The sequence below is a fragment of the Dromaius novaehollandiae genome, chromosome 9 (assembly GCF_036370855.1).
Source record: "Dromaius novaehollandiae isolate bDroNov1 chromosome 9, bDroNov1.hap1, whole genome shotgun sequence".
In the NCBI taxonomy this organism is placed as follows: Eukaryota; Metazoa; Chordata; class Aves; order Casuariiformes; family Dromaiidae; genus Dromaius; species Dromaius novaehollandiae.
Window position 1 is genome coordinate 29,230,960 of NC_088106.1, and position 24,833 is coordinate 29,255,792.

The 24,833-nt window shown below is 47.8% G+C and overlaps 2 protein-coding genes across 3 annotated transcripts in view; one reads left to right on the plus strand and one right to left on the minus strand.

Annotated features, from left to right (window-relative positions):
* The window catches only part of VPS8 (VPS8 subunit of CORVET complex), an 85,803-nt gene extending 84,859 nt beyond the window's left edge, over window positions 1–944 (plus strand). For both annotated transcript variants that reach the window (XM_026100544.2, XM_064517059.1), the window contains exon 45: window positions 163–944. In XM_026100544.2, the coding sequence (XP_025956329.2) occupies window positions 163–312 (150 nt within the window). In that variant the 3' untranslated portion in view covers window positions 313–944. The remainder of the gene's footprint in view (window positions 1–162) is intronic.
* A 1,466-nt stretch (window positions 945–2,410) lies between these two features.
* On the minus strand, window positions 2,411–24,542 carry C9H3orf70 (chromosome 9 C3orf70 homolog). The gene is made up of 2 exons (XM_026100547.2): window positions 24,181–24,542; window positions 2,411–5,634 (listed from the first exon to the last, which is right to left on the minus strand). The coding sequence occupies exons 1-2, from the start codon at window positions 24,350–24,352 to the stop codon at window positions 5,078–5,080; spliced, it is 729 nt and encodes a 242-aa protein (XP_025956332.1). The 5' UTR covers window positions 24,353–24,542; the 3' UTR covers window positions 2,411–5,077.
* Window positions 24,543–24,833: the final 291 nt, after the last annotated feature.

The following is a 24,833-nucleotide window of genomic DNA, read 5'->3' on the forward strand; positions in this document are numbered from 1 at the left end:
CACACAGTATTTCCTTTCCTTTACATATGTTAAGGTTTTTCTAATCACTGCGGGAAGAAGGTGAGCTCCATGTGAGTTCTCCAGGCCCTTCTGCACTTTAAATGCTTCTAGGCAGTGTGCCCAGGCCTCAGGATGGTGAGCTGTGTGGGTTTTGTCTTGCAGTTAGCTCTCCTGACTGAACTGTCTCGCAATCATGGCGGTGAAAAGCACGGGCTGCTCAGCGTTTCCCACGGTGACCCTGCCACGAGCAGCGTCTTCCAGAATGAGAATTTCCAGCTCCATCTGGCCCCCCCTCCGCTTGCCGAAGACTAGCGCTTCTGCCCTCCCACCCTGGCTGCAAGGAACCACGGTTGGTTTTGGGTCTTGGTGCTGGGAAGCTTCTCCGTGACGACGCTGGACTTCTTCCCTTCTTCCTCTGCCTGGGGAGCCCTTTTTCGTGTTGGGTCTTGTTGGGCAGTTCTGGGTTTGTAGCAGCAGGTAATCTTCTAGCTCTGCTGCTGCGTCTTACTGAACAGAGTGCAACTGCAGGGTGGCTGGTGGGACTGGAAGTTGTAAACTCTGGTGTCAAAACCCCAGTTTGCTGAAGCAAGGCGCAGCACTGTGGGCTGCCTGCACTAACCCTGAGGCTAATGGCAGCAGGGGTGACTTTGCCAAATAACTGGAGCCTGTTCCGTAGGCTCGAGGAGTGCAGCCTGCGTGTGTTGCTGTGTTGACATTGCTGATGGGTACCACACTTGAGCATTAATTTTAGCACTAGTAAAAGCTGTCATTTTGCCAAGGCCTGGCCCGCTGCCTTACAGAAAGAGCCATGGGTGGTTTGATGGCACAGAATGGGTGGACCTGGAAAAGACTGAAGAATGCAAGAAAGTGATACATGTGTGAGCAAACTAACCTGGGCGCAGTGTGTTCCTATGGACTTCCATTAAAAAAAGTCCTTGGCTGAATTTGGCTGTATGAGTTGTGCGCAAAGGGAGTGGTAAGAGGGCTGCCGGTCTGCAGCATTGCTGGCGGCTGTTTTTTAGTACCATTGCCACTGAATTCTGGTAGCAAAGGGCTGTGTCTTGTCCCTGTGGGTGAAGCACAAACCTCCCCCTCCCATGGTTGTACACGTGCTAGTGCCTGAAGGGGGGGGGGGGGGTGTAAAGGTGGCACAGGAGCCATCAGCCACAAAGCAAAACCTACCAGCCTTGTTTGGCAGCTTTGGCTTTTGCTTTTTGCACTGCTGCTGGTCCAAAAGGGCAGCGGGATGGTTTGGTGTGGTCCGGATCATCCGCAGGGCTTTGCAGGCCCTTGGGGGCTGCAGGGTGGAGAGGACTGGCACCATTGGCGCTGATGGTCAAAGAGGTTTATCAGTGCTAAGGTTAACCCCCTGTTTCACAATACCAAACTGGAGAGTGCCAAAGAGCAAGACTCACTGTGTTCTTCCCAGTCTGGTACCTTCATCAGACTGCACTCGTGGAACTGCAACCTAATAGCAACAGTGACGAACATTTCCATAATGTCATCCCTGGCTTGTGAACACTGTTCAGAGCTGCCCTAACAATGTGTGTTACTGGTTTGGTAATTATTCTCTCTTCCCCCTGTTCGTTTTGGCACTAGCTCTTAGTGTTTTGGGGTATGATACCCTCAGGGTCCCAGCCAGCACACTCACGAGCTGCGAAAAGCTCTTCAAAACACCTTTCAGCTTGGCCCAATTGCCTCCACTCTCTTTTCCAAACTGGTCCCAAAGCCAGTGCTTTAGGCAGGACGAGCACAGCAGCAGGTAGGTGGTGCTTTTCATGTGTGCAGAACTAACAGAGTAATGTGGCTCATCCAGGCAGAGCTTACGCTGGATGGAAGGAATTATGGGGACAACACTGCTGCCCCCAAGAGAAGCAAAAGCAGCAGCTGCCCTGCTGGAGTCCATTGGTCTGAGGAGCAGTGCCAGAGCCACGGGCTGTGGAGCACAGTGTGCCTGGTGTGTTCATCTTTTTCCTTGCTAGCATTAAGAGCTACCCAGCACCCAAAACAGGGCCCCCCCAGAGTGATGTTTCTAGCCTGCAGTCACACGTGAACCTGGTCAGAGGTAAGTCAAGAGGCTAAGGCCAGCTAAGCACTTCCAGATGTCAGCCTGGTCTCATAGCTCTTTTCCCACCATCCTCCACCCTGACGTGGGCAGCTCATCCCTTTACAGTCAAGTCAGAACCCAAGCTGTGAGTTTGCACGCCAACCCTAGTACTCACAAGGTCCATGAACCCAGGCAGGGTCAGGCCTGGTGCACTCCACCAGGTTATTGCATTTCTATCCATAGCACTGGGCAGATATTTCAGCTGACGCTGTCTGAAGCCATAAGTGACCCTTCCTTTGCTGGAAATCTCAAAACGCTTCACTGTAGTATGGAAAATACACAGTTACTTAGGACAAGCAGAGCTTCAGTTGTTTAGTATTTTATTAAAGAAGAAACATACACACCTCTCCCTCACAGAGTGGAGCAACTAGCTCAGGGCAAGTCTTTTACAGCAGACCTTTGCCCATGTTTGTGCAAAGAAAAGAAATCCCATTTCTGTGAGGACCGTGTTTCTGAACTAGGGTGCGTGACGTGAGCTTAGTGAGAAAGGTGCCACAGTGCTGGCTGCTAAAACGCTTCCCAGAACTAGCCCTGTCTCACACCAGGCTGCTCCACTGAAGTTTTACAGGTACAACATAAGGGAGAGGCAGCTTATTGTGCTTAAGACATCCGAACAAATCCTGGTAGGAGATACTCACAGCTTGTGAATATTGCTAATTACTTACAGTTAAGAAAGAATGTATCTTGACGACAGTGATATGAAGCTGCAAGACCACAGGATCTTAGGGTAAGTCTTGGGCATAACTGCCCAACCGATTTTCCTCCCAGCAGGTGCCCCCTAAGAGCAGGAGCAGTAGGCCCCTGCTTGCTCTCTCTTGCCAAGGAAGAGGGTCCTAGTGCCCCTTCCTGTGCTTGGCACCCCACACTCGGCAGCGGGTGGCAACCACCCTGGCCTCTGCGGAAAGGCCCCGCTGCCGTTAGCTCCTGGGAGGATGCATCCGCCAGTCCACCCCGTCTGCCCAGGAAAAGCCTCCTCCGGGGAGAAAGCTCGGGCAGGCCAGGCGCAAGAGTGAGCGTTTGCAGCTCTCCACTCAGATTACAAGTGAAAGATTAAATATGATTAAATGCTGTAGGTTTATACATAATGTTCTCTTCTACCTATGAAATGTGTCTGAATGGTCAAAAGACAGTAAAACATTGTTAGAAACCTTGGTTAATCAAGAAAGACAACCCCACCCTTAAAAAATAAATAAATCCTATTTAGTGTTTACTACGGACTTCATTTAAATGCCCTCAGAACAACAGAATACTTTTAAGTGCCTTGTGAGAATGTATCTGTTCATGCAATGGCCCAAATTCCTCATTTAACAAGCATTGCACTTTTATATAAGTCATCAAAACTATAAAACCTATTATTTTTATCTGAAAGTGTTAGTCTAAAAAGTACAGGATTACTTTATAACCATTTATGTTAAATTCCTAGCGCACGCGCATGTGCACGCGCGCACACACACACGCACACACATTGTTACCTAAACATTTTCTAAAGGTACTGATTACAAAGTGTATAAAATTAGTAATACATTGTCAGGATACAGTGAGAGAGATGAGCCATTCTATAACACAGACTACAATCTAGTATCAGTCACTAAACTGTACACATTTATACAGCCTTATATTCACCAATGACTTTTGAAACGTAAACAGTAAATACACAAAGAAATTCAGTAATGCTGCTGAAAACACAGTTATTACTGACTCCAACTGATTCAAGCTGACTGAAATCTTCTGAGAAAGACATTTTTGTTTCATCAAGCATAGCTGAAACAAAGCCACCAGCAAAACAGCTCTTATGTTTCCAGCTATTTAAGGAAAATCTTGTTTAGAATCCACTGTTGAACTGGATGAAAAGGAGAGCAAAGCCAAAGCTTGCTTTCCCGGTTATTACGACCTTAGGCTGTATTTTGATGAGCCCCACCGCCACGCTGTCCCAAGCTCTGCCAACACAGTGGTGCGGCTGAAGAACAATTTTTTTTTTTTTTTTTTTTAACTCGCTATTCTTCAGGCAAACACAGGCCCGGAGGCCATTTGGTGCTGAGCTCCGCAGGTCCTGCACCAAACAGCACAGGAGGAAGCAGCAGGCAAAGCTGAGGGCTGATCCTGCATTTTTGGAGGTAGTCACTGCCTTTCAGCTATCGTCTCACACCTCAGTCTAGAATGGTATTGGTTAGACTGCTGCGCTACTTCCTCCCTACCTACTCCCTCCTGCTGAGCTGCAAAGGCCAGATCCCCTTCCCCAAGACCCATGTAGAGAAAGGACTGCCTGGCTCCAGGCAAGTGATTAACCTCAGGAGCAGACGTTGCCTTTTCAGTAGATTTCAGAGCCTGACCCAACTCAGCAGATGCTTGGTGCATAGCCTGGAGAAAAGTTGGAGGCACTTTGTGCATTCTCTAGCCTGCCATACCAACCCGCTGGAAGAGTGGTGCCAACAGCATTCGAGATGGGTCGCACCCAGCATTAGAGAAAGGGATGGGCAATGCGCAAGGACAGACAGAGACGGAAAGAGCCTCCTGTCTCCGCACCTCACGTAGCTGTGTATGTAAAAGAATAAGGACAACTTGGTTTTGCTGCTCACAGGTGTGCTGCACCAGCTTACCCTCTGTGCTTTGAAGGCCTGCTGCAAACAGCCTGACAGATGAAAACACCACGGGTGGCACACCTTCATATGAATAGGAGTATACAATGTAATCCAGACCCAGAAAAGGGCCTTGTTCAGCTATAAAAGTCTTACAATTTATCACTATCTTACGTGCAGACATGGGAGATTTGATTGGGCTGAGAACACGTAAAAATTGCTCAGGTTGCTGCTAGCTCACCAATATGCGAGTCCCATGACCACGCTCCCATGAGGAATCTGAAAAATCAAGTGCACTGGAAAAAAGGGATTGTCAGAAAAACAGAAAATATAAATACTACAAAAGCAACATTACTGAGTGGGAACTGGACTGGTCTGCTTCCACCTTGCTGGATCACACAGTGGTTTCTATAGTCTCAATCACTTCCATTTCGCACTGCGAGGGTGACAGGAGTGGGCATTCGTCTGGCTCCCAGCTGCTGTCGGGGCTGTAATCTTCTTCAGAACTTAGCTCTGCACCCCCTTCCGTGTCCTCATCACCTGACTCGATGTAGTGAACCCCCACCGCATTGATCCCAGAGTCCTCAGAGCTGGAAGGGGATGAGCAGTGATCTGGTTTTGGTGTATTGCTCTCTTTTGTGATTAAGGCATTGCGAACAGGGACTTCCTCGGGCTTTATCTTGTGGGGCACAGGTGGAGGCTGCCTCTGCACGTAGCACATCTTCCCATTGATGCATTTCACTCGGTAATTGTCAATGAAGAGGTCTGCAATCGTGCAGAACTGCGGGGAATCAGGGGGCAGAGGGGGCTGGAAGACAGGCGCAAACTTCAAAAAGTGTTCGGTGAGGGAAACGGAGATCTGGATTGTGTTTGTAGACTCCCGAGGACGAACAGGTATTTCGGTGCTGGGAAGCTGCTCTACAGGTGTCATGGGCTGATAGACATATTTGCCTGTGGGGAAAACAGAAGAGCAGTATTTAAAGACTTGACTTTTGGTCAAAAAGATAACATGAGCACAATGCTTACCCTAAGTGGTTAGTAATAGCTAATAGGGCCTTCAAGTCAGCAGCCACTCTGTTTTCAATAGTCTCAAGGTGTTTTTTAGTCCTCTCTAGGTATGGGTTCTCCAGTGCTTCATAATGTAGTGACGCATACCCTTTCTTACCTCCGTCTTGCTCTCTCCCTGTCCCCTGCTTCTGAGACCCCTGTAGGCAGTTACTCTCTGTAGAAAATGAACTCCAGCAGGGCTGAAGGTGACCAGAAGGTGAAGTTGGTCAGACAGTGACTCTGCATGCACCCCTTTTCTATGGAAAAGCATACTGAAAAGACATGCACAAGACACTTTTTTTCCCCCTCCCCTCCCTGAATGCAGACCAGTTCTACCTCAGGACTTTGCTAAAATGATTTAAGTTATTATTTCACATTACAAGGAGTATCCCTGCATATGTTTCCATGTTCTTTTTTCTAGGCACTGAATAGGGTTTTATTCTGTATTATAAACTAGGGGATTCAGACATGATTGCAATTGGAATTTTAAGGCAAAAAATAAGGGAATTCTCAAGCCATAGAAATGCCTTTGACATTTTGATTATTTGGTTAAGTAATAAGAAAATAGGATTATGTTGGCTATATAGAGAACACCAAGTGTGAATCGAAGAGCACAACGGAAAGTCTCTACCAAAAGAAAGGAATAAAGAGCAGAAAATCAGTACTTTGTTAGGAAAAACTGAGCAACCTGAGGCTATGCCAAAGACTGTAAAATGCTGCATTTTATTTGCATGAAGTCTCTGAAAGATTCAAGTCCCCCTAGGGCTTTATAAACTATGAAAGCACAAATTTCCAGAAGACTTGCAAGTAGTGGGGCTCTCAGAAGAGTTATGATGCAGGAGCTATGAATACTACACATGCTGCTTTGCAAAGGCAGAAAAAGTATCAAAGCAATAGAGGAGTGTTTTGATGCTTGAAGCTCTCCCAGTAAAGAGTAGAAAGCCACCAAAGTTCTCGGTGCATTCACAACTCAGGCACTGCTGCAATGAGGAGATACCTGCCCCATGTTGTTCTTTCTGTGGCTCAGAGGTGGCTGCTACACTTCTCTGGCTCATCAGCCCCTGAATTACCGACTCCTTCAGAAAATCAGAACAATGATCACCTGCTGAAAGCCATCGTTTCCACTCAGGGAAGATGGTGGACTAGAGGGAGAAGGAATTTCTTCTCCCTGAGGAAGCTCTCTCTTCCCCCTCTCATGCCTCCTTTTGATAGGAAATCCTACCCTCCCCCTGCAAGCCCTTCCCAGACAAGGCAAACAGCTCTGACTGGGGATTTGCTGCAACCAGCGGTGCAGTCAGTGCCCCAGCCATGTACCGAAAGCACCAGCAATGGGCTGGGCTCATCCCATCTCCCTCAGCTTTAGCAGTCTCTGGGGCGTTCACTTACTCTGCAAGCACCAAGGCACCCAGGGCCCCCACAAGAGCTGTGCATTGCCAGCAGGCCCGAGCAGGTCACCAAGGGGAAACCACAAGCACCGGAGAAGGCTCTTCCTATCCCGCTGTGCCCGTTGGGACTGGGAGGGAAACGCAGCTCAAAGGAAAGTCGTCTGCACTCCTCAGTTCAGCTCCCAAGCCCGGATTGTCAAAGGGGAGGGAGAAGAGAGGCAACACTGCAGAGGAAGAGTGTGAGGGATCATTAGAGCGTGGGAGAGGCACAAGGCAGGGACAGCAAAGGCAACGAGCAGGATCAGAGGAATGAACACCAGACATGCTGAAAAGAAAGACACGCTGGAAAGAAAAACACGCCCTTGTCGTACCACAGGAGAGACCAGCCAAATAGAGCCAGAAAGAGAAAGCAGCAAGAATGCTGCAATAAGTGGGCAGAAGAAAGAACGTTTTGTGACCAGCTTCACTGAACACTTCTTCAAGCATTTTTTTCCCTGGGATCTGTGTATTGACATTTAGAGTCACTGGAGAAGCTCAGTGAAATTAGAACATACCAGGAAGATATTTTTCTCTCTCATTTGATTATGGCTGGATGGCATTTAGAAAATACAAAGGCATCCTCTCCCCGTGCCATCTTTTTAAGATCTCAAGGTCTAGTTTCAACACCCTCTAAACTTGCCATGACTCAGAGGAATTAAGTGCTAGCATCAAACGACTGAACAATTTAACCACCAGCAGAACAGAGCTCTTATTCCTTTAGTGCCCTTTAGAGCAGCAGCAGCCGCATTTCTATTCTGGCAGCCACTAAGGGATGTGGTCTCTCATGCATTTTTCAAATCTTGCCCGACACTCTGAGCAGTGGCTCTGGGAAGCTCTCTGGGACAGACAGGCACAGCCTATCCTTACAACCCATCTCAACTGCAGCAGCTTATGGCTTCCTGCTGAAACAGTTGTTCTCCAGAAATCCTTCTTTCAAATTAGCGAACGTTGAATATGTTACTGTCTTGCAAAGCGACAATCAAATGAGTGGTTAGCAAGCTGCTGGCTGGAATAAGGTGTGATAAAATTCAACTAGCAGCAACTGAAACGCAGCATACGTGGGCTCAGCAAACCCTAGCCCGAAACCTTCAGGCTGTATTTATTCAAATACTTAGGTTTTTTGTTCCATTGACAACCAAAAGATAAGGAACAGATACTAGAGAGAAATGTCTCTCAATTGTTATTTTGTGCCACTTCTATTTAAAGTGCCCAAGGAAGACCCTAGTAAAACTAATAATAAGAACAAAATCTCTGCAAGAGGACAATATTTTTCCACTTTTTCTTAAAATAACAAACAGCCACATGTGCTGGCAGAGAGGCTGAGAAACCCTGGGAGAGGAAAAGTAGGGGATTTAAGCCAAGGTAGCTTACAGCACAGACATTAAAGGGAATGAAAGATTCATCTAATTTGCCCCTTTTTTTTTTAAGCAGGCAGTGAGGGAAGAAAATCACTGACAAACCTTTAAGTGGAGGCAATATATGCATTTCACAAGCCTTCTCTCACCATTTCTGACAGAAGCAGAAATCCACTTTCCCTAGCAAACTGGAGTTTAGTGAATACAACAGTCCAAACTTCAAGTTGTTGTTTGCCTCTGCAGTCTCTGTATTGGATTTAGGAAAACAGAAGATTTCTCTCTCATGCTCACGGAAAAGCAAGGCCCTGTCTGTGGTCAAACTTCAACTCTGTTTGAAGCCCTCTGCTCTTTACAGACACTGAAAAGCAAAGACTTAAAGTGACTCCTGTGGCGGGAGAGGTCACAGAGCAGAGGCAGGGGGAGATGAAGTGCTACCTGAGAGCTCGGCTGTTTGTTACACCAGTGCGGCGGCACGCAGTAATTCTCCGCGTGTGTTTCAAAACTGCCACGCTGGCACTAATTTCAGGGGAGAAGAAAACAGTGACTACTTTGTTAGCAGAGGCTTTCAAGCCGATCTGTGTGACCTGAGATCAGCTGAGAACGTTTCCTCACGTTCCAAGGACAAGCGCTGCCAGGACAAAGTAGAAATCGCCCAACAGAAAGCCAGCAAACCTGCATGAAGTTACGTAGCAGAGAAGACGGGCATGTTAAGAAGAACCTTTTCTACATTAACCGAATTCTAGATTTCTTTAGGATTCTTTAGCAAATTTCTTTAAGTTTTAGCTAATTTTAGGGCCGCATTTGTTTATTTTAGACAGATTAAAAGTCTGTTTTACAAGCACGATCAGTTACTTCTAGGAGGTGCTGATACTCACAGCTGGAACTGTCAGACAGGATTAGCCCACAGAAGTGTCTGCTCTCTAAAGGGGTCTGTCTGAATGGATCTTGGACAAAGCCGTGGTAACATCGTCGTTTACAGCTCCTTACTCTACATAATGAATGTAAATGCATCAGTCACGATGTGTATCTTGTGAAAAATAAATGCAGAAATGTAATAATAATAGGAACTTCCACCCACTGCAGCTTGCAAGGTTTGGCAGGGATGTCTTCTTCACAGAAAACGAGCCCAAAAGCACAAGCCCTAGTTCTTTCATCATGCGTTTTGGTCTAATCAATCTCCCACTGAAATAAACAGGAATATTTTTGCTGAATTTAAACAGCTGGCACAAATCCATGATAAAGTAGTATTTTGATCACCTATTCTGATCTATTCCTTTCAATATTTTAGCGTGCCATTTATTGCTTATGTGTCACAACCAAGTCAGTTGGAGAACGCTGCAGTTGAGCTCCACTGATGAATGCTACAGTAAATTACAGTGCTCTGCGCAAATACAGATGCCAGACCAGACACTGCAGAGCAAGTTGTTTCCTGGGTCACTTGTGACTTCTGCCTAGGCAGAAGACAGTAATGCTGTGATGGAAAAATACCACACATGCTGAACACATGGGTTTTTATCCAAAAATCAAACTCCAATTTCTATGACAAGCAGTTTGCTGCATTTGCAGATGTTTGGGAAGATCCTAAACACTGTAATAGTTGCTATAGAGAAGCTTCACAGTTCCAGCTTTGGTCCTACCAACATTGTAAAAGGGCTAAGAAGTGGAAACAAGTTACATTTTGCCTCCTTAGTGTTTAATGGGAAATGCGTGAAACTAGGCTCTGCCAAAATTATTTTCGTGGTAAGTCTGCATGACAGCCATATGTTGACAGATTATAAGATTAAATGCAAGACAACTGAGAGATGTTAGAAGTAGGTACGTTGGATACACCATTTGCCCCAGCTGAAAGCCTGTACCAGGACCTTCACTGTCTGCTGCTGCATGCGCCCAAAGCTTTGTTCTCCAACAACCACAGCTCTGGCAGTGAAATCAGTTTGTGCACAACTAAAAGCAGTGATTGCATTTCCATTTCTTCATTATTCAGTTCACTCTTGTGAAAGCCTGAAGAACAAGCCCTGTAGCGAATTAACACACGAAAGCTCGTACTTAACTGCAAAGCAACTATTCAAAACACAGACAAGGAAGTAAGCTACCAGGCAGTACTCTTCTCGCTGCCTCTCTGTTCACAGAAATATGATTTTATTGCCAAGAAAGATGTACACTGTTCACCAAAGCCTTGGCTCTGCTCCTCCAGTGCTACCTGCCAGCAAACTCATGCAACTTGGAAAATATTTTATCCCCAAAAGTACACACACGTACACATATATAGATAAATATATATACACATATATATGGTCCATTTGAGGCTATGATTACCAGGATTATGTGGTTGATTGACTGGAAGCTGAATTATAGTGTCTCCTTCTGCATCCAAAAAATAAGTAACTAAAAGCCTTTAGAAGTAAGTCACGAGGTCACGTCTGTCTGATTCTTTTGCTAATTGAGCAGTCTGTATGCATCCTCACCGAACAGACGCAGCAGCAATTTCCGTGGCTAATACAAAATAACTTAACCATGAAATAAGCAGAGGTGCTATTTAAACATTTTATTCTCCACTTCCCTTCGTCTCAGCATTCTAGTTTACCTCTGACATTCATTAACATGCTGAGCATATAAAAAAAATCCATCTTTCAGCTGTGAGATTTCTCATAACAAATCCTCAGTTCTCACCCTCTCAGAATGCTAGCTGTAAGAATTTTCTTAATGAACAACAACATGAATTACACTGCGCTTCACAAAAATGGTAAAAGGCAGCTGTGCATCTTCATTTGTGGATCTTGGAGTCTAAGTCAGCAATACATAGAGTGAATACCTGTTTGCCGTGCCAGGCTCTCCCGCTGCTTCACAAGAACCTCCCGTGCCAGGGAAGAGACCTTCCACAGCTCCACTAGCTGACCTACAGGCAATTGCAGATTAAAACAACAGAGCTGCAGACCTTCAAGTCACAAAACACTAAATATGGATGTGGATCTGATAACTTCCTCGGCAGCTTTGCAAAAAGAAATGCATTAAAACATAGACGTGCTATTTCCAGTGCTTAGAAGTTCGGCTAGCCTTTTTTTCCTCAACAGTGTTTGCACTACATATCACCATGGTATCACTTGCCAAGTTTCTCAACAGGCAAATAGCAAAAATATGCTCCAAAGCTCAGAGTAAACCTAGTAGCATACAAAGAATCAGCTTACATGGAAGGGAAATCAGTCCCAGTATAAAGAACATCATCAAACACCCTGCAAACTTCTAACTGAATACCATACAGCCTCGAAAGAGTGAAGGCAAAGCAAGTAGCACATGAATCAACACTTGAATGCTTGTGTGACACGAGACGAATTAAACTGGAGGCATTCAATGTTAATCCAAGGAGAGTTCCTAACACGAGGACTCTTCCAAATCCATGCACGTGGGTAAAACCTTGGCAATCAGTCTCTTAAACACTGACTTGCTTCATAGCACATGATGGAGAACTACCAAATGGTCTTCCAGAGGGACTTGTTTCATATCGCATCGGTGAGACAGAAGAGACCCTATCTTCTCTTAGGGAGAGGTGACTGGATGTGCACCCCTGTGAAGTCTAACTGAATTTCTTTGCACATGGTGACAGCTACAAGCTGGAGTAGTTTGTTGGTGCCTGGATTGGCACAGCAGCCCAAGGACAACGTATAAACTGTCAAACACCCAGGTGGTTTTCTAAGATCCTGTGAGGGCTGTGGGTGGCACAGGTGGCAGACAGCCCTGTCACAACAGACTGGCTTGTGATGAGCCCCGGCCGGGAGGCAGCACAGCGCACAGGAAGGAATCAGGTGCTGTTTCACCACTGACAAAGCAGAAAGGCACGGGAGGCAGAGGGCTGCATTCCTTCGGGAAGAATTCAGCAGGCTAGAAGGGCCCTCTGAGAGCCCGATACCTATTCGGGTGCCTAAATGGGGACAATGATCTTCAGCCCCGCAGACTACAACAGTGGGCAAAACGATTGCTTGCTTGCTTCCTTCCTTCCTTCTCTAGTTATATGCCTAGCTTGGGACAAAAAAAGCATTGCAAATAGAGATTGGTCAACCATAAATATTCACCAAGTACTGCAATAGCTCCAAATTACGCTTCGCTTAGAGCGTGATAATAGCTTTTGCAGAGGGATGAGAACAAACGGAAGGGGAAACCAGGAGTATATTTACAGACGTCACATGTCAAACAAAACAAAACAAAAGCAACAAAAAACCCCAATCCACTGCTAACCCAGTTCCCATTTCTTTGTATCATGTGGAATAGCCAGGACGTCATATCTAGCAAAACACCATGGGACGTGCAAGGAACAGGAGACACAGAGCCACTGGGAGAAAGAAAAGTATTTCAGGACACTCTGAGGTACTGTCAGTTATACAGTACCACAACTGGAAAATGTTCTGGTGGAGCTGAACTGCGCCATCGGTAGCTATAATGAATTGTAATTAAAATGCCTGTCAGCTTTGAAGGATCCTCATATAGAGAGATACGGAACACCTTAACACAAGTGGTATCTTAGCCCTGCACTTCTTCCAAACAAGCACTATATGGAGACTGTTCAAACACATTTCTAGTGCAGAGAACACAACCAGAGCACAGCAAACACACTCCAAAGACAGGTGCCAACCCCGCAGATGAACACCAGTTACTCCAGCATCATCATAAAAGAAAGCAAAGTCATGAAGCAGGACCTTAACAACATGTAAATACACCGAGAAACTTTAGCAGGCTCTGACCTGACAGAAGTATATTGTTACAAACAGCAAAATAAATAGCACATTTTCACAGAAGTGCCTACATCAGAGCACTAACAAACCTGTCCCATTCCCGATCTCATTCAAGGCACAGGAGAGAACTGGTCTAGCTAAATTTCTACAGTGGTTCCTCCAGCAAATTCACAGGGATTTTGTACTGTTGCCAATTCTTTTCTCATATGAAGTAGAGGTGTTCCCTGTCATTGCTGTACAGTGATGGAGACAGCTGTGACAGCCCTTGACTTGATAAGCCATGAGCTTTTCACAGGAAACCAAGAAAGATGGAAAAAGTAAGAAAGTTTTTCTTCATCATAATTTGTAGTTTAATGCGCTTCTATCTTGACTTGTTTTAAATACAAAAAGGATCATAATTTTACATGCTGTGAGCTGTCTAGCTTTTCAAGGTATTCTGCACACTTCCACTTACAGCAGGTAACTATTAAATGCAAACAAACCCCAGATCTTCCTTGTATCATCCCTGCTCTTTCCTCTTGTTTCTTATATTGATGTGCCAGATTTAAACAAAAAGCAATCCCAGAGGACTTAGAAATGTTTCATGCAACCATAAACTCTCTTAAAGGGACCATATTTGTTTACTAACCATTGAAAGGCAACATAAAATTGACATCCAAAATGGCAATGAACAGCACTGCACAACACATGCGGGTTCTGAAAGGAGCTCAACAAATGCTACATTTATCACGGGTATTACTAACCACAGTCCCAGTACAAACACACACTGTTACGAGAACACAAACACTGCAGCCCAGGCATGAAAAGCTAAGTAGACAGTTCTGTCACCTGCACAAGCGCAGCTTGCCATTAGCACAGCAGCTAAGCTCTGGGGATCACAGCCTGAACTCTGAACCTAAGGATGGTTGTCTCCCACCATCCCTCTACAAAGCTGCCTCCCCAAAGGGGAGAACCACTAGTCTTTGCACATTTTTCTGAAGAATTTTATCCTCCAACTTGTGCTAGACATTTTTTAAATTCATTAAGGAAAATAGCACAAAATGGATTTGTGTTAAATATTGATTTTTACAAAACCATCCTCATGCAACCTCTGCTGAAGATTCAACATCCATCATTTTCATCCAGACAGCCAGGGTACTGATACTGCAACAGAGAAGGGTAACCACAGATCAGTGTCAAAAACTACCTATAAAGAACAAAGACATTTCCCAGCGTAGAGAAATCACAGACACTAGAAGAGACAAGTTACGATCTTCCGCCAGATGTGTTGTATGTGTATGTTCTGCAGCGGGTGCACCCGTGAGCTCCTCCATGAGATGTGAATCTTATCCTGGGAATTGTTACACGAGAACAGCTCACATGTCCTTGAAGAGAAAGTCGTCTCCAAAGGACTGCACTGTCTGAGCAAGACCCACACTCTGCCACTCTCGCAGGCAGTGTCCAGTCCGGATGGACAGCTGAGGCAGGCGGCTGTACTTGCTGCATCTTGCAGGAAGGATGCAGAAGAACCCTCCCATGCCCATTGCAAGAGGCTCAGGGAAAGCATAATTTTATTTTCCCCAGGAATTTAAATTCACATCTGACAATCAAGACCTCATAGTTCGGACCCTGGAGAGAGGCACAGAAATACACCCTCTTTGGCTGATGGGTAGAGAGATCATGACTGGACCAGGGCACTGCAAGGTACCCTCCAAACCATGCCAGGCTACAGTCTCGCACCAGAGCAAGATGTGCAGCAATCCCATCATGCGCTGCAACCAGCCATGAAAAGTCTTCTGGTCGCTGGGCTCTAGGCTCAAGCTCCCTTCCGGCTGAGGAAGAGGGTGGTCAGCCAGCAGTGTAGGAAATCAGCGTAACAAAACTCAGTGCAAGACTTTACAGAAGGGAAAGGCGATACTTATCTTGCAAAACCTATGCAAGCTGATTTTACCTACTCACACTTGTTCTTTCACAGGTTTCATTCACTCACACTCTCACACCCATATGTGCTAAAGCACCAAGATGTGTGCGCCCAAGCGGTCTGGCCAGGATCATTTGTGTAGCATGAAGGACAAGGGACAGCAAATGACAAATCCTCATCCTATCTCTGCATTTCTACTTCATTTGCACTGACAGAATTAGCATTTGGATAGATCTGTTATACCCTTAAATATATTTGGGGCGAGCTTGAGGTTGCTGCTCATGGTCTGTTTTTCCCAGTTTGGAGTATATGCATCTTTATGGCTACAGTCCATTTTCCTGGTGGGCTACCAGGAGAAACAATGGCGTGTGCGATGCGCTGTACCTGCGTCGCTACCTTCCTGTTGTCAGAGTACAGGGGCTCCTGCTGACAAGTCATCTGTGCTACAGCCTTATCGCAGCACAAGCCTTCCGGGCTTGACAGAAACAACGCATTCTTCAGCTTTCGCGCTGCGAACAATATCCTTCATTATCAATTTAGGCCATCCTTTTAACCCGCGTGCTGTTGTTTCTTCAGGTGCTTATCTACACATATTTCCAGTCATATTTCATTCACACCAATCCTTGCATTTCTCTTACAAGCCCCTACTGCAAGAACACATTTGTGGAGAATTTAAGGGACAACACCCCCTGCTTATGCCCAAAATACATCACCTCGCGGAGCTGGTGCGTGCAGGGTGCCAGCCCGTCCTTTGGAGCGGTTTGGGATCCAGCAATGCTCTGCACAGGCAGGAGAAAGAAGAGGCCAAGTACCACCTTTAGGCGAGGAAGTGTGCCATCACATCGCGCAGTGCCACGGCCCGGCAGCGACCCTGGTCTGGAGGATGCGTTTCCTGGGACCAGGCCAGCAGAAAGGCCCTAGAAAGGCTCTCGCTGGACACAGCAGGGAAAATGCTTCGGGGCTGGGTGCGAGCACACAACCAAACAGCAGTTTTGAGAGCAGGCATGTGGGCTCTCAAGCTCAAGAGCCACCAGTGAAAAAGAGAATATAAATGCACGCCTCTTGTTAAAATTGCTTTACAACATTGGTAATATATAAATTCCAACTGTTAAGATGCCTAAATTAAAGTATATTAAAAACAAGGCCCAGTTGCCAAGCAATCATATTTTACTTTCCTAGTAGATTTTTTGACTTCCATCTATGTGAATATACTGAACTATTGGCAAAAATATCATTAAATTGCATCAATTGCACTTCCTGAATTCTGCAATCTGTCACTATATAAAGATTATTGCTTAGGACAAGAACCAAAGTGCAGAGCAAAACATAGTCTATATCTTATGGAAATAAATTAATGAAGGCACTGGAATAAAAATGACAACACAGTAAAACACATATACATATATCTATATATGCAAGCATACTCCCTGGAAACCAATCTACTGTCATCAACTTTTTACATTAATATAAGCTTGTGCTATCCATCAGCAGCTAAACCCACGCTGCCACAGTTATCATTTTGGAGCATCTTGGGACGTTTGTTAGTGAAGCGCTTTGGGTTTCGTCCCTTACAGAAACACAAAGTCCTAGTACGACCTCCCCAGTGTGCAGACTCTTAAGTTAGGTAGCACAGCGTGAACTGACCCACGAGGCTCAGCTGCTGTCAGGAAATCTGAAGTCCTGTCCTGGGTACCTGAAAGCCCTCGGTGGGGCTTCCAGCAAATCTGAACAGACAGACAGCCCTGCAGACCTGCAGGATGGAGATCACGGAGATGACAATCTCATTACTTAGTGTGTCTTGTCGGGCAATGCAAGGATATGACCAGGAGCTGTAGTTTAAGACCCACAAAACATCCAGCAGTAACAAGAGTGAAGATAATGTGCTAGAAGGCAGGGGAGTCGTATGCTTTTGCATTCAGGCAGTCAAAGAAAACAGACTTGGAGAAGACTGGAAGTAGATTTCCTCCCTTGCAGATCCTGGGAAGGAAGCCTTGCATTCACCCCTTGCATCGCAGCTACTATATACATTTTGTCTGGGGCCTGAAGTGCCTGAAGAAAGATGTCTGAAGGCTTTTACCAGAATCAAGGGCTCCGAGCAGGAGCAGAGGCTCAGCCTCCAGCACCGAGCCTTACAGAACGTCTCGAATTCTGGGGCACGGACAACCAAGCCAGCGGAGGAGAGGGAGCATTAAGGAACATTTCCTTCAGCGGCACTTGCTTCCAGTACAGAATAGCCACAGCCTTGTCATTTCAGACCGGCCCCGTGTTGTGAAAACAGCACGTTAACCCTTCAGTCAGCTACAGAAGAGAGGCGTCGTTTTTCCACAACTCTCAAAGGCTGCTTCCAGCAGATCACTGAGTTTTGGGCAAGGAGACATAATTCTTTCTGAATCGAGCTCCTCAGATGGATGGACTGATTGTGAAACACAGCTTCGTTGTCATGCATGACAAGTAAGAGTTTTTGGCTGAGAGAAAGCGTTTTGGTATACAAGATCCCCTTTCTCAGGACTTTTGGAGAAAGAAGTGCAATGATTTCTCTTCAATCCTGTATCTGAAGATTTAGCCCTAGAAGATGTACTTACAGCAAGTAACTTGAATTCAAAGCTTTTCCTTTGGTCTATTCCTGTTAAGTGGTACCAGGGCTTTGTAAACATAGCAACTCTGCATTACAGCAAAGATTTCAAAATGAACGACAGCAGGTTCTTTCAAAGGCACTGACGTTCCCACAGAGTTTAATGAAATCTGCATATTTGGGTTCTCTTTCGGAGACACAGAATTAAGTCTATTCATACTGTGATTTGGGGATTATAGCTAAAACCAGAGCAACAAAACACAATCCAGGTCTGGAATGGTGTATCCACAACAAAACCAGCGGATGACTATTTGCCCTTAGTGTTATACTTCAGAATATAATAAGCTGACACTCTTTATTCTCTTTAGTATATACTTAGCGAAATGAACCTAGAATATCATAGGCCTTCAAAATACAGGTGAAGAGAAGATACTGCAGAGCCACAGACAGCAAATCTTCATTAAAAGTGTTTCCATGTTACAAGCTGAAAAATCTACCTTTCTGTGAGTTTTGCCTGGTGCTCAGCGTAATGCCTTGCCTGTGCAAACATTTCTTCCAGACACACTGGCTTAAACTGGCTGGACATCCAAATCCTTTTCACAGCAAGTGCAAAAGAAAAAACACCTATTTCTCCCCAGATTTGTAATCATCCTCCCACCAAGACAAGGCATTTTTCAGGAACGCCCAGCCCCAGTGTTCCTAGCCCAACTGCTGCATTCCTATTTAGGCAGCCCTTTTCCCACAAAGAAAAATACAAGCTACTCCAAATATTCAGTCTCAGAACTTAAAACCCAAGTATTTTACAACTCCTTTTTTTTCACGTTTATCCAACAAATCAATCCTCACGGTGTAGTTTTGTCCTATGGAACAGCACTGCTGGAAATTCAAGGGGACATCACTGCTTTCTGGCTGGCTATTTTCAATAAGCTCTAGTCTACAACTGCAGGAAGCCCATCACCTTTCGGAGAGCGAGGCTAACTCGAGACACACGTAAGGCACTGTTACAATACCACTCCTTTGCTCTGTCCTGGATGCAGCGAAGATTCTTTTGGCCACCAAAACCAATGCAAAAAAAAAAAAAAAAAAGACCTACTAGAACAAAAGCATGCCTTTAGCATGTCTGTAGCATCACATACATTGTGGGCTTATTTTGGGATCCCATCCACGGCTACAACCATTCCCCTAACCTGGGGGGAACAACGGAAGCTGGCTGGCAGGCAGACACTGGTGCTATTTAAACCCCCAAGCTCTGTCGTGGTGCACTTGAATACCTCTCATAAACATTTTTGCTCACTTGCCAGTGCTCTGTTACAGGAAACAAAGGCTGCCTCGCTGATCTCCCGCTTACGGCTCTCCTAGGCAGACTGGGGTCGGAATAATTACATGGGCTTCAAAGATCGTTTGAAGCTCCCGCTTGATAATTTGAGCCCCTGCTGACAGCTTCTGGCACTCCAGAGGGGAGAGACACCACAGAGATACTATTTGTGTGCAGAGAGCTGCTTACAGGCTGCACACATCACTGCAAAGAGGGGGAAAACGCCAGCACCCGCCACACGCGGGGCCAGGACGCGCACGCTGACGGAGGACAGCTGGGAGCTGCTGGATGACACACGCAACCACATCCCTTTCTCCGTGAAAGAGGACTGATCGAGAGCAGCCTCAGCAGAGAGCTTCCACTGGGTTTGTGGGACAGAAATTGAATGTTTTTATCCAAAAATATTATTAAAATGTTCGTGTTTGAAATAGAGAAGAATGTGAGCTATCTGCTCCGAGTACAGCCAGGGAAACAGGTGCAGTGACTGTCAGCATTTTCTGTCAGCGGCTGGGACACTGAGTAATCGTCTCGCACAACCCGAGCGCTACAGGAGAGACCCCATGCAGAGCCAAGCCAGGACTGGCTTGTCCACCGCTGGGGGACCTGGAAACACCTGCAGCAGAGGCACAAGGATGTGACGCAGCCCGCTCGGAGAAGGGAGACCAGAAATCCTGGACTCCCCGTCGCAGCAGACAGCCCAACAGGAAACGTAAACATACTGCGATGCTGCATCCCCAGAATCTGTGCTGGCATGGCCAAAGGCAGAGAAGTCCTTCTCCTCCAAACCACCCAGAAAACGCAGGCCCTTCTTGGCATGCCATCAATCACACAAATCCATTTTCTCCTTTTGGCTGAGAAACAGCAGCTCGTGTTTCTTGTCAAGCTTGCCTGACCTCACGCAGGAACTGCTGAGGATCACACCTGACCTACGTGAGCCCCGTGTAGCCACTCCAAACTCAGGCCACAACAGTCCCATGATTACGTGATGTTCGCTTGGGAGCAGGAAGCTATTTCAAGGCCCACTTGCAATTGCTACACACCACCTAGCACAGCACAAGGGCAGGGGGAGCATTCGCTTTTCTAGACTCTATACTGCAATCACGATCTTTTCACATGTCCAACCCTGGCGTTTTCCCTTTCTGTCCACCCGAAGTAGGCTGCACGCCTTTCACCCATGCTCTGTTTGTTCTCTTGTATAACAGTTCTAACAGCTGAACCTGGCAAAAGTCAGGGAACTGAAATTTATTTGCTGCATATATTCTTCAGTAAAAGATATGCAAGAGGATTTAAGAAACTACAGGCCTGCTTGCTTGACACTGAACCTGGGCAAAAGAAAACGAAATCACAGAAAGATACAAAATAGCAGTTACCATCTACTGATACCAGTACCGCAAAGCAGGTATTGCGGGACCATCGTTCATACGTGTTTTTGATACTTGCAGCATAACACACTGAGAGTTTTGCAAGGCATTTAACATACCACAAGACATTCTTATTCAAACTAAGCCTCTGCAAAAGAGGTTTAAAGGTTTCAACGGAATACCGGATTTTTGCATTGACAAGGGATGAAGCCAGACTTGTAACCATATCAAGTGTGAAGATTTCTCCAGCGAGCTAATTCTTAGGAAATAAAATTAGAAACCATACTCAAAGTCCAGCTTTCAGACCCGACATAAGCCTAAGTATCTGACCTGCTCTGACGCAAGCAGGGTACCACCACGCAGCCAGCCAGCAGGCTCCCGGCCCGACCGACGCACAGCGTCGGTGCAAATCAGGCCTGCAGTGGAAATCCAGAGATAAAGAAAGGAAGGCAGGTGCCTCACTACAAACCTGTCAAAGCTTTTATCTTACTCTGGAAGAAGGTGATCTGAGCAATGTAAAGCCCTCAACCTGCATCTAGATCCCACAAGGCTAAAAGGGAGTTGCCACGATGGCAAGAGGAACGCACGCAGGGATGCGCTGGAAGGGCGCAGCACAACTCGGGGAAGTGGCTACCAGGACAAACGTGGGGGCTGAAATCCAAGCACCGCTCAGGCCTACAGTCTCCCCTGCAGGGAGGAGAGGACTCCGAAGGCTGGGGCCGCTCCTGCTTCCCGCGTGGGCAGGAGTCGGCAGGGTGGCTTTGTGACACTCGAGGCCTGAGCCCCCCTTCCCTCAGGTGACCCAGGAGTAGGGTGGCTCTGAAAGCCACCAGGTTGCACAGGGTGGACGTACGTGCCCGGACAGCCGTCGCTCTGCCTCATGCCCCAGTGCGGAAGCAGCAATGGGTAGAGGGCTTTCCTGTCACACCGCCAGGGCACGCAGACTGCCGCGCCGGCCCTCCCTGGGCGGCCTCTTCCAAACCTCCAGCACTCTGCATTTCGTACATTTTTTCTCCCCAATAAGCATGGAACAGACTGAAAATGACCCGAAAGAAGCTTCCAGGAGGAGACGCAAAAGTCATACAGATGTGCAAAGCACTTGGAGCTGTCTGGATACACTGAAAAGTCTCTGCGATCTTGCCTGCCAGCTATTATTGCCATTTTACAGACAGAAAGCCAGGGGAGGTAGAGACAGAGCTTAAAGTACTGCTCACTTCAGAGCATGCCAACAAAAATGGCTTTGGGGAATTCACTCTAGGTTCTTTCTCAATTATTACTTCTATATCCAAGCGGCTCTGCGATGCTAAATTACTTCTGTCACTGAAGTAAGCAGGTGATCCCGAATACACCTGAGAAGCCAAGCCGGGGATTGCAGCGGCAGTGAGGTTTCGTCCTTTTTCAGCGCGTAAGTGCACTCTGAACGAGCTGACATTCTCCAGGACCTTGGACAAGGATGGAAAGTAATACTTCAAAGGCCCTTTTAATTGACACAGAGCTTCCTGCACCCCAATACAGCTCTTAAGAGTCACAGAAAAACCCTTTCAAGGACCCTCTGAGGATTCCTAAGTCAATATTACAGCACTGTGTTTAGGAAGGATTACTTCCAACGCTGTTTAATTACATCTCTGACCCCTATATAATTTCCATTATAGGCCTCATTCTTACCCCTTTTAAGTCCAATTCCATTCATTCTGCAAGAGCAGGATACAAAGAGATCCGCAGCTCTGAAATGTGCATTAGGAAATAATGGGGTAAGAAGAGAGCATACTTCCTCCGAGCTTTCAAGAGATTAAACAAGAAAATGAGGTGCGCAATGGACTTCTTTCATTTAAAATTATAGTTTCATGAGGCAAATGCACCTCAAAGTGGGCCTCAAAGGCCTTCAATGAAAGCAATTTCTCGCCTTCTTAAGCAGCCTATTCCCATGCTTCACTTCTCTCACTAGTTAGAAAAAGTTTTCTAATATCCAAAACTAAACTTTCCTTAGCACAGATCAAGTGATATGTGGTTATCCTCCAAGTCTGTGCAGAGAAGGACTAGAACACAACTTTCTTTTCAAGGCCGCCTTTACACATTGCAAAGCCCATCTCCTCTCCCTCCATCAATTCTTTTACAGCCCCAGCAACCCCTTGGCTTTCGCACCTCCTCGTAGATCTTATTTGGTAAACTTCTGATCCCTTGAGGACTTCCTACAGAGCCTCCCAATCCTCCTATCGTTCCTTGAAGTGCAATGCTCAAAACTAAACCGTTACTCTGGTTTCATCATTACTGAGCTGAACAGACTAATTAAATTGCATGCCTTGCAATGCTCCGGTTAACGCATCCCCAGGTGGAGGCTTGGGTTTCGCTTTTGGGTTTGCTACCACAAAGGCCTCCTGCTGATGACGAGTATTCAGTTCGTGATCCATCTTAACCCCTAGATCCTGCTCCACGATGCCGCTTCTCCACGTGCTCCCAGCTCTGCATGCGACTTCCTCGCGCCATCACTTACTGACTGTGGATAATACCTCCAGGTCACACCACCACTCTGAGCTCTGATCCTGTCCTCCTGAGTGCTTACACGCCCATAGGTCTTAATGACGGCCACAAATAACTGAGGCCAGAGAAACTCTGCAAAAGAAGAGTATATCTAGGCCATAATTTGGGGGGCACCGTGTGACTGATAAAGTGCCACTAACAGAGACATCGCTGTCCCCTTGCAGCAGGCAGCCATGACACCAGCTTCGAGCACAGCCAGTCGTGTCTCCACACAGCACGCGTTTCAGGGCACGGCCTGCAAACACAGCAGTCCTGACAACAGCTTTAATCAAAAACCAGTTGCAAACGAACCCCAAATCGGAATGAAATTCCTAAAACATCCATTTAATTCAAAGAGAAGCTCTCGTCCAGATAAAAGGTAGCTATTTAGGCAGGCCCTTTTCCCCACTATGCAAAATCTGCAAAACTGGGGGGGAGGAGAGGGAAATGTATATGTGAGTTTAAATTACAAAGAGCGCCAGCGACAGACTTAAGCGCAGAACAGGCTGCCAGGAGGCGAGGGACATCTTCAGCAGCACGGAGCAACCCTTACGTAAGGGTCCAACTTTAATCCCGTCCGCGTGCTCCAAGACCTCCAGAAAGGACCGCTACGCCACGCACCATCGTCTTCCCACCCCAGACAGACACACCGCTTGAAAAGCCTGCTCTTCAAGGATACAGGGAATTAATTATTCATTAAACCGTGTTTGGTCATCGCCGGTTCAGCCCCAGCCTCCGCGCTTATACACATCGCTGTCTCGAATCCCGATATTGAAGTTGTCAGGCACCTTCCCAGCGGAGCCGGACCAGCGCAGGATTTTGGAGCGGCAACCGCTCTGCCCAGCGGCGGTTGTGTCCGTACGACACCCCGCTGCTCGCTCAAGAGGTTTTAAGTCATACCCTACTGCTGCAGAAAGGAGATAATTACGAAGCATTAAGAGCTCGCTGGCTGGGGAACGCTTCCTCGGGTGAGGAAGGCAACCGCACGCAGGGGGAGCGCGGCGTGAACCGCGGTGTCCCTCCCTCCGGCCCCCGCGCAGCCCCGGCGGCGGGCACACACGCAGCAAGCCGCCGCAGGCTCTTCGGCAGCGGCGCAGAGCCGCAGCCCCCCGGCACCGCCGCCGCCGCCCGGCCCGGGACGACGCGGGACGCCAACTTCCCGCCCGGCCGCCGCGCGCCCCGCAGGGCCCTCGGGACCGTTAGGGCCGCCGGGACCGTTAGGGCCCTCGGGACCGTTAGGGCCGCGCGCGCGCCCGCCGCCGCCTCCCCCGCGCGCACTCACAGTGGCACCAGCCCAGGTGGCAGCACCAGTGCAGGCGGAAGCAGCGGCCGTGGCTGTGCGTGGCGCAGAGCGAGAGCCCGTCGCAGGGCTGGAAGTCGGGTCTGCCCGCGCAGCTGCGGGCCAGCGCCTGAGCCTCGTCCAGCTTCTCGCTCTTCGCCGCCGCCCCGCTCATGGCGCCGCCGCTCCGCCCGCAGCCCCCGCTCTGCAGCGGCCGGCAGGAGGAGGAGGAGGAGGAGGAGGAGGAAGAGGGGGAGGAAGAGGGGGAGGAGGAGAAGCCGCCGAGCCGCAGCGGGGACCGCCCGCCCGCCCAGCCCCGCGGGGGGCAGCGCCGCGGGCAGGGCCCGGCCGCCCGCCCCGCCGGCTCCGCCCCGCCCCGCCCCGCCCCGCCCCGCCCCGCCCCGGCGGCGGCTGCCGCGAGCGGGTGAGACGCCCCAGCCCCGCCGCGCCCCAGGGCAGCCGCCAGCAGCCAGCGCGGCTGCGGTTGATCCCGGCGTGTGACGGGGGCTCAGGGGCGCGCTGCTGCCGGAGGCGCGGTGCCCGCAGCGGTGCCCGGCCCCGCTGGCCCCGCGGCCCCCCGAGCGGCCCCGTCACCACCTCCAGGCCCCGGCGGGCTGGCGGTCCTGCCACAGCGGCGCTCCGAAGGGTGCCCCGCG

What these genes read in the sequence shown, in the direction of transcription:
- C9H3orf70 (XM_026100547.2), bottom strand. Translation starts at nt 24,352, where the DNA reads ATGAGCGGGGCGGCGGCGAAGAGCGAGAAGCTGGACGAGGCTCAGGCG. An exon ending in CCACCTGGGCTGGTGCCACT is followed by an intron (nt 5,635 to 24,180) that starts GTGAGTGCGCGC and finishes TTTTCCCCACAG; the next exon opens with GCAAATATGTCTATCAGCCC.